This window comes from Chelmon rostratus, chromosome 1 (genome assembly GCF_017976325.1).
Source record: "Chelmon rostratus isolate fCheRos1 chromosome 1, fCheRos1.pri, whole genome shotgun sequence".
Lineage (NCBI taxonomy): Eukaryota > Metazoa > Chordata > Actinopteri > Chaetodontiformes > Chaetodontidae > Chelmon > Chelmon rostratus.
In genome coordinates, this window is record NC_055658.1 from 29,923,198 (window position 1) to 29,937,235 (window position 14,038).

The following is a 14,038-nucleotide window of genomic DNA, read 5'->3' on the forward strand; positions in this document are numbered from 1 at the left end:
AATGGCCCCTCTCAGAATAATGTGTATCATATTATTGGATTATAATTAGTGATGCCTTAATGTGTTCAATAATTTATTACGTTCCAGCTGGTAAAGATGGGGCTAATCACTTTATATTCTGCCCGGTATCTTGACCAGAAAAAATACTTCACAATTTATGAGTTGATTTCTTTTTGTATCATTAATATGAACCTGCAAAGTAGCTAGTAGCTAATGCTAATCAAATAAATGCATGAGAAATTAAAATATATAAGAAATGGAATGATAGAAATTAGGAATAAAGTAATTAAGTACAGATATAACACTGTTATTGTGAGTAACTGCATTAAGTTTAGGTGTTTCAGACAAAATGTTAAAGTGTTTGTGTCTGTGGGTGAAAGAAAATGTCGAGCAACTTCCAGATGCCACCAAGGAAAATTGAAATTTCTTTCTTTCTGTCTTTTTTCTCTCCCTCTCATGCACACAGATGGTGGAGGCTCCACTACAAACCTTACCTTACTCTGGATTGCAGAGAGAGAGCTCGTCCTCTTTTTACTACAGTGTGTTACACAATAGTCGAGATAGAATTTCATGTACTCTCTCGGTTCACACACCATGTGCGCTGTAACAGGATGCCTTTCATGTAACACAGAAACTTTGGCAAGAGATGTGGGTGCCGAAACATACAGTATGTCAGCAGCCTGTTGCTGAAATCCATGAATGATGGTAATCAGTTAAAGAGGTTGAAATGAACTGGGAGGAAAACTTATTGACTGCCATTTGAAACCATTTTACACCAGAAATAAATCTATGTAGCTTATAGTGGATCTCTATTCATGCGTCAATATATAGTGGTTAAGGGTGAGGCAGGGCTTATTGCAGGGTTACAGAGAACTTGGCAGTCAGCATGGTTTATCTTCTGTGGTGTTGGAAGACAAACCATTCCCCGTGATCCTCAAGGATAAGCGGGTATAATTATTGGATGGATGGGTGGTAGCTGATTCAGGTGGCCGTCCAGAGATGGATGCCCTGTAATATGGCATGCATATTATAGACTTTTACGGCTTAGCCTTCCATGGGTTTGGGAAAACTGAGGTTCACTCTTTCAGTAACTGCCAAGTGAAACACCAGTAAAGGCTGAGCTTACATCAGCAGTCATATGGCTCCCAGCAGTGACACTGGATGAGTGGAAATGATTAAGACTATACCAAGGAAGGACAGGCCAAAAATTACAATGAAATCACAGTTGAAAATGTGGTTTAAAAGACTCAAAAACTACAAAATCACTGCAACATTCCTAGTGGAAATGTTATACTTTGTTAGGCTTTGGTTACTCATTTATTATTTTGATAATCCTCTATAGAATCACACTAAGAATGCAGCAACATTTCTATTGTGAACCATCGTTGAGCATCACACAGCTGCTACTGATACACATCATCATCAAGACACATCATACATGTGCTGATACATAACTGATTGCATTCAAATTTTGCTGAAACAAATAGCCAATAATATGAAATAAAAAAGAGAGCCAGGTTTTAGCTGTAGCCATGATAGTTTCACACATGGGATGTGAGATGTAGAACTTCATTTTAAACTTCATATTACTTTATAAATGTGATGAATTGATGATGATTTTTGCCTGCTTAGTCATTTATTATAAATAGGAAAATACTTAAACGAGAAAAATACTCGTCGTACATGAAATTATTCTATTTATTAGAGTATTTTCCGTCGAGACATCCAGGGCCCAAACCCTGAGTTCACCGTGGTGTATTCCGCCTCCTTGTGGCTGTTAGCGCTCACTATATCAGCATGTCCGCCTCAGCGTGAACCCGGAAACAAAACCGTTAACGCTAACGATCATTTCCTGTGGGTCACGTTTTACTACAGTTTGGAAGAAATGGCGGACATGGATGAATTGTTCGGGAGCGATGGAGACAGCGACAATGACCAGCGAGGTAACTACTTCTCTCAGCCGTTAAAAGTCTTGCTTGTTTACGAAGTTAGCTAAGTTGGTTTATTAGTTTCTCCTGACAGTAGGTTAAAGCAGAAATGGTCTTTGCCCGAACAACGGTCGGGAAAAGTGGAACCTGAATGTTACGCTACACTGATATGTTTAAGTTATATGGATGCTCGGGATGTTTTCTAAACGCCTCCGTCGTCAGAAAGTAGTGCAAGTTTGTTCTATTATTTATTTAGCTAGTCAGTTTTTTTTTTGTTAGCTAGCTAGAAAGTGTTAACAAGCTAGCATAACTAGCATGTTCGTGAAATCGATGAATCTCTGTTTGATTTGGTTAGCTGAGCTGGATGTCGATATAACTAATGATTGCAATAACATTACAGTGTTTCTTAAGCACATGTTCTGATCAGCCACATGTGTAATGTTAGTGTTATCGTGCTTGAAAACACCGCTCAAATTGATTAAATCGTGTTTTAAGGTTTTGTTTTAAATTAGCTGCTAGCTAGCTATATACCAGCCAGTGCATCATTGCCACCGGCATGAAATTACTTTATGCGCAGTCCATGAAGCTAGCGGTTAAAATGCATCTTGTCAGTATCAGAGAGTACACAGACAGTTTGTATTTCATTCTTCATGCCATAAAACTGCTACTTTCAGCTGTAAAACATTTACAACATTATGTTTCTTACTGTGCACATATCCAGTATGTAGCTTATTCACAGTATGTACTGTGGCGGGCAACATGGACAAAATTCTTTACCACAGTATATGTCATTTATTTATATTGATTTACAGTCAGTGGCCACTTTATTAGGTACACCTGTAAAATCTAATGCGATACAATACAACTGCTCAACCTTTACATAGATACCAATGTTGAGTTTGATCAACACTGGCAGAGAGTTACTGATTTAAGTATATGTTTATTTTTGAGGTTGCACTTTGCAAAATCTAAACGTTCTCCGCAGCCATTCAGATCCTGCTGTCTGTTTGGCTCCAGGCTTGTCTGAGATATTCTCCCCTGCAGCAATACACTGCTGGGAAGATATTTTGGCATTATGACAAAGTCAGATTACGTAAATTGATTAAACATTCATTTTTGAAAGGTTCTGGTGGTTGCCTGGAATATTTTGAAAAAGAGGATTTACACAGCAGTAAGTTAATTCAGTCGTAATAATACTGTGCCATTAATGTACTGTGTTGTACATTAATATTACAATATTGATGTATTATAGAGTACATTAATCATGCAGTACAAGCACATTCATAAATTAATCTGATTCATTAGAAAAGCAATCTATTCTTCTTGTCAAGACTTACTCTCTGTGAAAGGAGTGAAATCTATCTGTCCTGTTCTGTGAAAATGGGTTATCAGCAATTCAGCATAGTGGGTCATACAGAGTTTTACGTAAAGTGATTGGCCAAGAACAGCGAGAGAGAGCAATGAAGAAAAACGTGAAAGTGCTTAAATGTGTCTAAATTGTGTTACTTAGCAACCACAACATTCACCCGCTGTGAAGTGCTGAAGTGTACTGCACGCCAGAAGAAAAACGGTCTGTTTTATTGTGTTTCAGAGTCTGTCTCTGGCTCCGGTTCAGACTCAGATCAGGAGAGACCCCGATCTGCCAGCAACGCCTCAGGCAGCGGCAGCGACAGTGAGAGGGAACGGGATGATGATGATGAAGAGGAAGGCCAGGAGGCAGGAAAACCCAGTATAAATAAGGTCTGTACCTGTGTTTGGCTGGTAATAAAACAATGTGGATGTGAGTCTTGCAGTGCCAGAGTGGACAACATTCAAGCATGTTCTGCCCTGTCATTTTTATCATAGTTGCTATTTAACCCCAGTCCAACAACATATGAGTCAAATGCTGCCCCTATAATGACCTCTGGGGAGTAATGGGTGCAAGAATAGAAGAATAGAATGAACATTTCTATTTTCCTTTCTTATTTTATTATGTCTGGGTTTTCATACCTGTGACATTAGACTGTCAGTTACATTAGACTCTGTTTATTCTTGCACAAAGAGGAAACCATGAGTAGATTGTCATCCTGTTAGAAACACCAAATAACTTACAAACATTATCCACAGGCCTCCCTCACAGTCAAGGCGACCTGTCTGTAGTTGTAGAATTGGTGCACGTGCGCACACATGGGAGAGAGGCAGCGTACAGTAATGATGATGATCTGTACATCAGCTAAACTTAACTCACCTTTCTTTCTACGTAATAGGAGCTGTTTGGAGACGATAGCGAGGATGAGCAACACAGTCAACACAGCGGCAGCGACAACCAGTCCGAACGGTCAGGGAACCAGTCGGACGCCAGCATGCACTCAGACCAGGGGGACAACGATCACTCTGACGCGGAGCAGCACAGCGGCTCGGAGCACGGCCATCGAGACGAGGATGAAGACGAGGAGGACGGTGGCCACCGGTCAGACGGAGGAAGCCCGGCCGGAAGCGGGATGTCCGGAGCAGGGAGCCCTCACTCTGAGAGGGGCAGTGTCCGCTCAGACAGAAGGTATGCCAGCACACGCTGTGGAGGTGCTTTAACTGAGATAGCTTGAGATGATCCCAAAGGGGACATGATGTCGGGGCTAATTTAGAGATGTAAAGAGAGTTTTAAATGGCCTGTGTGTAGGATTTAGTGAGAACTATTAGCAGAAACAGAATATAATGTTCATAATTATGTTTTCCATTAGTGTATAGTCACCTGAAACCAAGAATCAGAAGGAGTTCTTTATATCCACAGAGGGAGCAGGTCCTCTTACGCGAAGCCAACCGTGGTTCTATAGTGGCCCAGAACGGACAAACCAAGCACTGGGTCTAGAGAACACCTTTTGTGTTTTTATGTTACCTAAAGGCCCCCATAGATTCTCCTCATAGATAGAGAGGTGAGGGGAGGGGTTTTCAGTTGGTTGCAATCTGCCTTTTCACCTCTAGATGCCACCAAATCCCACAGACTGGACCTTTAAAGATGCAGAGATATGCATCGCTGTCCATACTACCACACTACTGCAGGCATGTCCAAACTATTCCATCGTGGGCCGTGTGGCTGCAGGTTTTTGTTCCAACCAGTCAAGAGGTCACCTAATTATCAGCTGAAGACTGAGATCATCTGATTAAGTGAGTCCAGCCTGTTGTGCTCCTCCTTGGTTGGAATGAAAACCTGCAGCCACATGGCCCTTTATGGACTAGTTCGGACATGCTTGCACTACTGTCATATATTTTAGATTTTTCCTGTCTGTGCCCCAGAGCTCATAAAACAAATAAATATATGTAATCTTTTAGTGAAATCAGTGAAAAGGAAACCTGCTGTTGTACCTGCTGCTGCCATAATTTACTCAGTAGAACACCAAACTTGTAATAATCCATAACTACAGAAGGTCCCCAACAAATACACTATTTATTCCAGGGTAGTATTTGCTAAAACTACAGTATCCAGGTGTTTTATGACATGGATAGATAGATAGGTAGGTAGGTAGGTAGATAGATGTGTTTGTCTTTATTTTTTATCACGTTTAGTCAACCTCATCCTGTTATTTTTTAGTTTTAGTTGACTTACAGTCTGAGCATTTAAGTCTTATTTTTGTCAAAGAGAATTGTAAATATTTTAATCTTCTTTTAGTCAATGAAATCTGTTCACATTGAAGTAAAGCAAGAAAAGCTTTATTTATATGGCACTTTTTATAATACACAGTTACACACTCAAAGATACAAATCTTATAAATGTATAAGCTAAAAAATACATTACAATATAAAACACAGCACAATTGTCAGTTAGTCTTTTTCTGTATCAGATTATATTGAACAATTCAGTCAGTCTAGTGAACCAGAACCTTTAATTTTTTTGTACTTTGTCAGACTTCGTTCTCATAAGATTTGATCTCATTATTACCTGATGCAAACCACAGGCTCAATGACTCAGAATGCAGCTTTGCAGAAAGTGTCAGCGCAGGTGTTTGGTGCGTACCAGACTGCTTTTGTCATTGCGAGACGTTCAGCTTTTAGCTAGTTTTAGACTGAAGCTCCGATTGCTGCTTTAAATAAACCTGCAATCTCGCTGAAACATCAGCGTTCCCCATACATTACATATGTGCCCCGCTACAGTTTCATGTCGCCATCCCCCCTGCATATAACCGACACTGCTGTGCTCAGACGCACATACAAGCACACACACACACTCATAGACCAAGTCCTGCCTTTGCTGTGCCAGTGTGGTCCTGATATTGTACGGCAAAAGACACTGAACTGGTGCACTGGGGAAAAAAAGTCAAAAATATTTGGTCTCCTCTGAGAGATTTTAGTCATTTTGATCTCTTAAACTACATTTTAATCCTGCCTTTACTCATCAACAGTATTGCATGTTCATACAGTCACAGTTAGTGTTTAATTATGTTTGTGCGTTTTCGTCATCAACTCGTCTCACTCACTCGTCTGGATGAACATAATTAGTCATAGTTTTGGTTATTTAAATTAACACTAATGTGACTGCACAATAAATTAGTTGTAATATCAATTAATATTCCACTGATCGACCCATCGTCCGATTGACTTACTGTTGTGTTTCTTCATCTTGGAAGAGAAAAATCACAGCAACAACCTGTTATTTAGTTAATATGAGACTCTTTACGTTGTGGTCAATTCTGTTTGTTTTAAACCAGTGTGCACAGTGATCCCGGCACGCCGCAGTCGGGGCCGGGCACCCCTCACTCTGACGGAGAAGCTTCAGGCAGGGAGAACCAGTCAGATGACGAGAAGTGGGACGGAGGGGCGAAGAGCGACCAGTCAGAGGATGAGGAGGAGAAACGTCACTACTCTGATGAAGAAAGAGAGAACTCGGACGACGAGGGGCCGAGGAACAGGAAGTCAGGTACTCCCAGGGTCTGGTGTTAAAGATGGAGGACATGTTGCACACAACCCGTATCATGAGCCAGTCGTCTGTGTTAATCTTGACACGTTAGATTTTGTGGAAGAGGATTAGGGCCATATGTGAAAATTTTATCTCTGAGCTCTGAGGTTAATCTCAGAACTCTGAGATTAATACGAGCTTTATTTCTCTCGTAGGCTTTTTGCACGTGGTAATGATCCCTTTTCATTTGCTGTAAGGTGGCTTCATGTGAACTAGCTTATGCTAGTGGTATAGGGCACACGATTATGCTAATGCTGCCACGTGGAAATTATACTGTTCTCATCTCCTGTTGTGATTTTATTTTTTCAGAGTCCGCAAAGGGCAGCGACAGTGAAGATGATTTCCTCAGACAGAAAACCAAAGCAAAAGACGCCTCTGATTCAGATTCAGACAGTGATATTGGAAGAAAGAAAAGTAAGAAACCACAATATTTCTACTGCAAGCCTGACCTTGTTGTTTTATAGTAGCATCTGCAATTCAAGTCTGAGTTTTGATTTTGATTAAATGCAGATGATTGTTGCATTTTCATTGGCCTGTAAAGTAGCCCCTCTTCTCTACTGTTTCACAGCAAAGGCAGCAGCAGATGACCTGTTTGGAGAGGCTGACGACATCTCTTCAGACAGCGATGCAGAGAAGCCACCGACCCCGGGCCAGCCCCTGGTATCTGTTTGACCCGTCGCTCTCTGTCTCTTTCCTCCACTGATCATCCAGCCTCTTTAATTGTGCCGAGTCCTTTTTACAAGAGTTCCCAAATCTCTTTTTCTCAGAGCCTCTCGCTAAGCCTCTCTGAGCTGATCCCTGTTATCATGGGTCATTGAATCATACAGTGTTTTTTGAAATGTTCTCTTCCTCTCTGTGTGTGTGTGTGTGTGTGTGTGTGTGTGTGTGTGTGTGTGTGTGTGTGTGTGTGTGTGTGTGTGTCCAGGATACAGAGGATGGGATGGAGGGTGAGCAGGCAGAAGAGGAGCCTGCACCCGAAACTCGCATTGAAGTAGAAATCCCAAAAGTCAGCACAGACCTCGGATCTGACCTTTATTTTGTAAAGCTGCCCAACTTCCTGTCTGTGGAGCCCAGGTCAGAACCTTGGCACTGTCAATAAAAACAGTATACACACATTATTGTTCTTGGAAGTCCTGTTACAGTGTATACAAAGATCAAAAAATTGCAAAAAAGAGCACTTTGTTGGAGGATTGCAAGAGCTTGTTGGGACGTAATGACCAGAAAAACCTGTGTGTAACTTAAAGGTGTATTTATTTAGATTTTCATTCAATCTCCTTTTATAGACCCTTTGATCCTCAGTACTATGAGGATGAATTTGAGGATGAAGAAATGCTGGACGAAGAGGGGCGGACCAGGCTCAAGCTGAAGGTATGTAGTTCAGGGTGTGTGTGTGTGTTTATGTGGAGAAAACAGGAAAAAACTGAAATGGAAATAAATTCAAAGCATCATCAGCTTCTAAAAAATCTTCTATACAATGCTCGTCAGTACATTCGGAGGTGATTTTGTTCTCGAGAGTTTATGCTTTCTGTCCCACAGGTTGAAAATACGATTCGATGGAGAGCCAAGAGAGACGAGGAGGGAAATGAAACACGAGAGAGCAACGCACGCATCGTGAAGTGGTCGGATGGCAGGTGTGTATTACGTCAAGCTGGATGTTGTGGTTTTTAGGCCGTGAACAGGACGTGCTTTTAAATGCCTTTTTTTTTTCTTGCCGCAGCATGTCCCTCCACCTGGGGAACGAAGTGTTTGATGTTTACAAAGCGCCTCTCCAGGGAGACCACAACCACTTGTTCATCCGACAGGGCACTGGACTGCAGGGACAGGCTGTGTTCAAAACCAAGCTCACATTCAGGTAGTACAGTGACATGCCATTGTTGTACTGGTGACAGGCTGCTATTAAGACCCGAGTCTCACACAGACTGGGTTGCCAGGGATACTCCTCCTCTGTCTGGCTCTCTGACAGCCGTACATGCACTGAATAAGCCCCGGGCTGCCTCTTAGTTCCAAACAACAACAATAGCAGCCTTCATTCAAGCTCCATTCAGAAATGTACTCTATGCTGTAAGTCCCTAGATCACCTTGTACAAGCTGCCCAGGTTTCTCCCAATAAGAAATGTGTAAGCCTCTTAGCACCCCCAAGTCCACCTGGATGTTCTGTCTTCTCAGACCACATGGGTCTAGTAGGACACTGGCCAAAGCTGCTTGAGTTCACAACAGCCCTCCACGCTCCCAGACAGGACATTAACATGAGTTTGGATTGAGTATTATCATCAGTGCAGAGTTTTGATTAGGATTAGGGCCGAAGCCGCTCAGGGTACAAACGGTCAGGACTCATTGTTTTTGTTTTAAAGAGGAGCTTTAGGCAAGATGGATTCAGAGTTTAGGCTTAGTCTGGTAATCCTCCACAACAAAAATATTTTGAAAATGAGAGACATATGTATGCTCTCATTCACTGCAATGTTTTCATGCTTCCATAGGCTTCAAGTCGGCTCAGGGCAGGATCATGAATTAGATGTGAATCAGTGTGTTTTAATAAATATGTTATAAATATCTCCAATGTGAGAGAGAGCCTCAAGAGTACATAATACGAAATTCCTTGTCGTGTTGTTGAAATCGGGCCATTTTTATTTGAAAATGACTAAGCTGAGGCAGCAATAAATTTTGGTGTCTATGCAGGCAAAAAACAGTAGAATGCTGATTCCACTGAAACCGCTGTGGTACCAAAACATTAAACAGGCCGTTTCATAAAAACAGTGGTGAGGTTGAGGATCGTCTGGGTGGGCTCAGTGTGGAAAACAGTAGTATTCTCTGCGTCTGCTGCCAGATACAAGCTATAGACGAGATGTCCGAGATGTCTGATGCTGAAAGGTGCCCTGTGGAGTTTTTCAAGCTGCTAAGACACTGCTTTCATTGTTTTCTTGGTATGCTAACTGTCACCAACTGTCAATCACTGGAAGAGCATAAAACAATTGGCAGGAATAAGCATCACGTGACCTGCGTGCATGAGATGGAAACGCAACACACACCCCACATAAAAACATTGTCCCACTGTGCTACTAGTGGTTAAAATCTCCTCAGTGTACCATTTAATGAGTGTGAAAACAGGTTTGGCAGCAAATTTCAGAAAATGCAAGAAAGGAATTATTTAGTAAAAGGCACTGACGTGGTGGTCTTGTGTATTGTATCATGTATGTATCCTCATGTATCCTCATGTGGGGGCCTCCACACTGGGGTGTATGCCCGGTCTGCCCACGGGGGCCGTTGCTTGGAGGCCGCCTGGGCCCGAGGGACTTGGATGGCTCTGCATTAAGTGCGGAGTCTGCCCCTGTCCATCGGCGTCTGGGTGGTCTCTGTGGCGGCGCTCCCGGTGGCCGCAGGCTGTGGCGCTTCCCAGTGTGGATGGCTCCCATAGGTGTTTCCTCACATGGTTCCTCAGTGCCCTGCCATGTCTCAGCACTGTGTGTGTGTGTGTGTGTGTGTGTGTGTGTGTGTGTGTGTGTGTGTGTGTGTGTGTGTGTGTGTGTGTGTGTGTGTGTGTGTGTGTGTGTGTGTGTGTTTTTGTGAGTGTTTGTGTGAGCGCATGTGTGTATATCTGGAAGTGGGATATTGTCTGTCATATTATGCTTTTATTCTCTCTGTTGTTGTATTCTTTTATCTTGTGAAGCACTTTGTGTTGCATTTTAAATGGATGAAAAGTGCTATATAAATAAAGTTTGATTTGATTTATTTCCAGACCCCACTCCACAGACAGCGCCACCCACAGGAAGATGACCCTGTCTCTGGCCGACCGCTGCTCCAAGACGCAGAAGATCAGAATCCTCCCCATGGCGGGGCGAGATCCCGAGTCGCATCGCAACGAAATGATCAAGGTAGCGCACTCCGTCCGTCTGTGCTGTTGTGTTTGTCTTTCTTCAGCCCTGTATGAGAATACTTCTGTCACCACAGGGATCCAAGAAGTGGGAGGGGAGGGGTCACATGAGGCCAGTTGTTGACAAGCATCACGCCCGGTTACATAAATACATAACCTGACATGCTTACATAATGAGGTCACATAGTGGCCTGTGGAATGGAAACAGTGTCAGCAAGTCTGGGGAGGGGGGGCTGGCTGTGTATCAACTGTCAACCCAAACATTTACTGCTGAGGGCGTAGTTTATGGTTTCACTGTGCTCAGCGCTCACCTGAGCCGCTGTGACTACCTGCTGAAGATGTGCGGCGGCTGCGAGCTTCTTAGAAACGCAATTTTGAACCTAAGTGTTTTCACACACCAGATTTCCTCATACCCTTAATGTTCACATGCTTTACAGTCATCACTATAAGTGTCAGCGTAGTCTAACTTAAGCATGATCTGTAACTTAACGTAGTGTAGGAGCTAGTGATGTATTTAAAAAAAAAAAAAAAAAAAGCTACACGTGCTTTCCTCATCATTTGCAGTTGTACTTGCCAGTCGCATTTGTACTGGCATTAAACTACAACAGAAGGTTAAGCAATTTGTTGTTTTTTGTTTGTTTTTCATCGGACGTCTTAATTAGGATTGGAAAGAGCCAATAAAGCAGCTTTTGCTTCAGAAGTACAGCTTATTCAGCTGGTGGATGACTTGAAACAGTTTTTGCTAGCTAGCACTTGCTAATTGGAAGCCAAAATTGACAGATGGAGAAGGGCAAACGCTTTAAAAAACTTAACAAAATTTGTAGTCTTTGACAATGGATTATTGTACTCTAAGATTTTATTGCTCCTGTCAGACCAGGGCGACATGCTGCTCGTACTTTGACTCAGAACCTCTTGACTTGCAGTGTATTTTCAGAATTAGGTGCATCCCATGTGCTTCCAACATCTTGAGCGTGCCTGTAGCCTCTAACCCCTCTCTCCCTCTTCTGTCCTCTCTCAGCCGTGAGCCGTCTGTTTGAGATAGAGTACTTCAGTAATCCCAGTAGGAAATTGCTTTGTTACAGCAGTCATGTTACATCGGTCACAAAACAATGAGCAGGATGAGAGCACTCAGGGAGGTAGATGTGAAACAAACTACAGTAAAAACCATAAATAATAGACCAACCTCTGAGAAAAGGAACAGAATGGCTTGTTCCCAAATTTTAGATACAATCTGAATATATTACTGTACAGCGAAGCAGTGTTTAGTTAATGTTGATTAATATTTAAACTATAGCTGCCCTGTAATAATTAATCTTTTGTGTAAAGAAAAACAAAAACGCTGTTGTTGATAATGAATGAAAAAACTTAAATGCAGCCCAGAAAATGAGAAAAAAATTGAAATAACTGACCAAACCTGTTGACCTGGTCTCAGACGGCTGACTGCGTCCTGCCTCGTCAAACTGAAGTGCAATTATTAAATATGTAAAAATGTCCTCAGAACAACTTACAGCTTATGCTAAGAGAAATGATTAAATCCACCCTCACCAACACCTATCATCGAATGACCATACAGTGAATTTTAAAATGAACCAGCGGGGAAACGAAATGTCAAACATGAAGCCGGTGCTCAACATAATTCCCACCGGCGTCTCTCCTGGCAGAAAGAGGAGGAGCGGCTGCGAGCTTCTATCCGCAGAGAGTCCCAGCAGAGGAGGATGAGGGAGAAGCAGCACCAGAGAGGCCTGAGCAGCAGTTACCTGGAGCCCGACCGCTACGATGACGAGGAGGAGGGCGAGGAGGCCATCAGCCTGGCAGCCATCAAGAGCAAATACAAGGGTGGAGGAGGCCTGAGAGGTGAGGACGACTGGATGTTATATTTGATAAGTTTGACTGCTTTTGTGACATCACTGAGGTCTAATGAACATCTTTTTTTCCCTGCTCCTTCTCCACCCAATCCAGAGGAGCGAGCGAGGATCTACTCGTCAGACAGCGATGAAGGCTCTGACGATGACAAGGCCCAGAGGCTAATGAAGGCCAAGAAGCTCGACAGCGATGAGGTAGGTGTAGTACCCTACTGGAGCGACAGGGGGCAGTGTGATGCAGGACACCGTGGTGGTTAAAAAGCCAAACTTGTCACATTACCCTCATGTGAACTGAGCAGGACAAGAGAAGCTGCATGTCCTTTTAAAGAACAAACATACTGTTGTGCTGCCGCCAGAAATAAAGATGCAACTGTAACATGACAAACTGGAAGTACTGAGAAGCTGTACAGAATGTCTGCTGCTGTCAGCATGGCCGACACTTCACATCAGAGCGTCATCTCTCCTCATCTGTCTGTTCTGTGCAGGAGGGCGAGGGATCGGGCAAGAGAAAGGCAGAGGACGACGAGGAAATGGCCACCAAGAAGGCCAAGAAATATGTCATCAGCGATGAAGAGGAGGAGGAAGACGATGACGAATAATTCACTTTTCCTTTAATCATTCCACTGTATTATCAGTGCACAGCCCACATGGCATATAAACAGCCATATTTTGGTTTTGTAGATTTTCTTAAGGTGTGTGTGTGTGAGATTGTGTGTGTGATTGTGTTTTTGATTGTTTGTTTATGTTGTGTACAGCAGAGGTGAGGAATAAAGAAATGGTTGTCTTATGTAACCAGAGCTTCCCAAGGCCCCGTTATCTTTTTAAACATTCTGATTCATATGCATGAATCACACTGTTGTGAGATTATGAAACGTTCTGCCTGGTCCAGTTTCCAAACAACGAAGGAGGTTAATGGGATACGTGTTGTAGGTTGATTTGAGATTAAAGTGGGTACGTGGCGGGACGCCTGCCCTTTACTCTTTCCTTCGCTCACATAAGAAAACACAGCATTGACCAATGTTTCATCAGCGTGCCAGTTTGGCTTTGAAGTTCATGCAGTTCATGTGGATGAAAACGTGCCCTCGGGGAAAGAACTGGAGAGCGTCGCGTTGAAAGAACCAACTAAACCCACCTGACAGAGGCAAGAGATTAGGGGATTTGGGAATCGAGACAAAGGAGGTGTAGGACTGCGGGAGGTCCAGCCCAGAGGAAAGGGAAGGAGCAGGAGCAAAGCTAGGAGTCTTTAACAAGTTGACATTGTTACCCACACCATCACCACACCTCTGCCAAACATCCACAACTTGAGGACTGCTTCATGATGATGATTGGCCCGTTGTCACACTCATGTTTTACTTGATTTAACAGGGTTCTGACAATAGCTTGTTGGCTTTCCAACAAGGGCCACGATGGAGATAAATAAATAGCTTAACTGTGTTTTTATCCTCAACTGCTT

The 14,038-nt window shown here is 42.9% G+C and overlaps 1 protein-coding gene across 1 annotated transcript; it reads left to right on the forward strand.

Moving 5' to 3' along the window:
• The first annotated feature begins 1,862 nt into the window (after positions 1-1,862).
• leo1 (LEO1 homolog, Paf1/RNA polymerase II complex component) lies at positions 1,863-13,388 on the forward strand. Its single transcript, XM_041938465.1, has 14 exons — positions 1,863-1,943; positions 3,520-3,668; positions 4,175-4,464; positions 6,608-6,816; positions 7,165-7,269; positions 7,424-7,515; positions 7,781-7,929; positions 8,139-8,223; positions 8,392-8,486; positions 8,573-8,707; positions 10,589-10,724; positions 12,385-12,577; positions 12,683-12,780; positions 13,071-13,388. The coding sequence occupies exons 1-14, from the start codon at positions 1,886-1,888 to the stop codon at positions 13,182-13,184; spliced, it is 1,908 nt and encodes a 635-aa protein (XP_041794399.1). The 5' UTR covers positions 1,863-1,885; the 3' UTR covers positions 13,185-13,388.
• Positions 13,389-14,038: the final 650 nt, after the last annotated feature.

Excerpts from the sequence above, each read along its gene's own strand:
- leo1 (XM_041938465.1), top strand. The coding sequence starts at position 1,886 with ATGGCGGACATGGATGAATTGTTCGGGAGCGATGGAGACAGCGACAAT. Across the intron at positions 6,817-7,164 it reads GCCGAGGAACAGGAAGTCAG|AGTCCGCAAAGGGCAGCGAC; the intron begins GTACTCCCAGGG and ends TTATTTTTTCAG. Across the intron at positions 12,578-12,682 it reads GGGTGGAGGAGGCCTGAGAG|AGGAGCGAGCGAGGATCTAC; the intron begins GTGAGGACGACT and ends CACCCAATCCAG.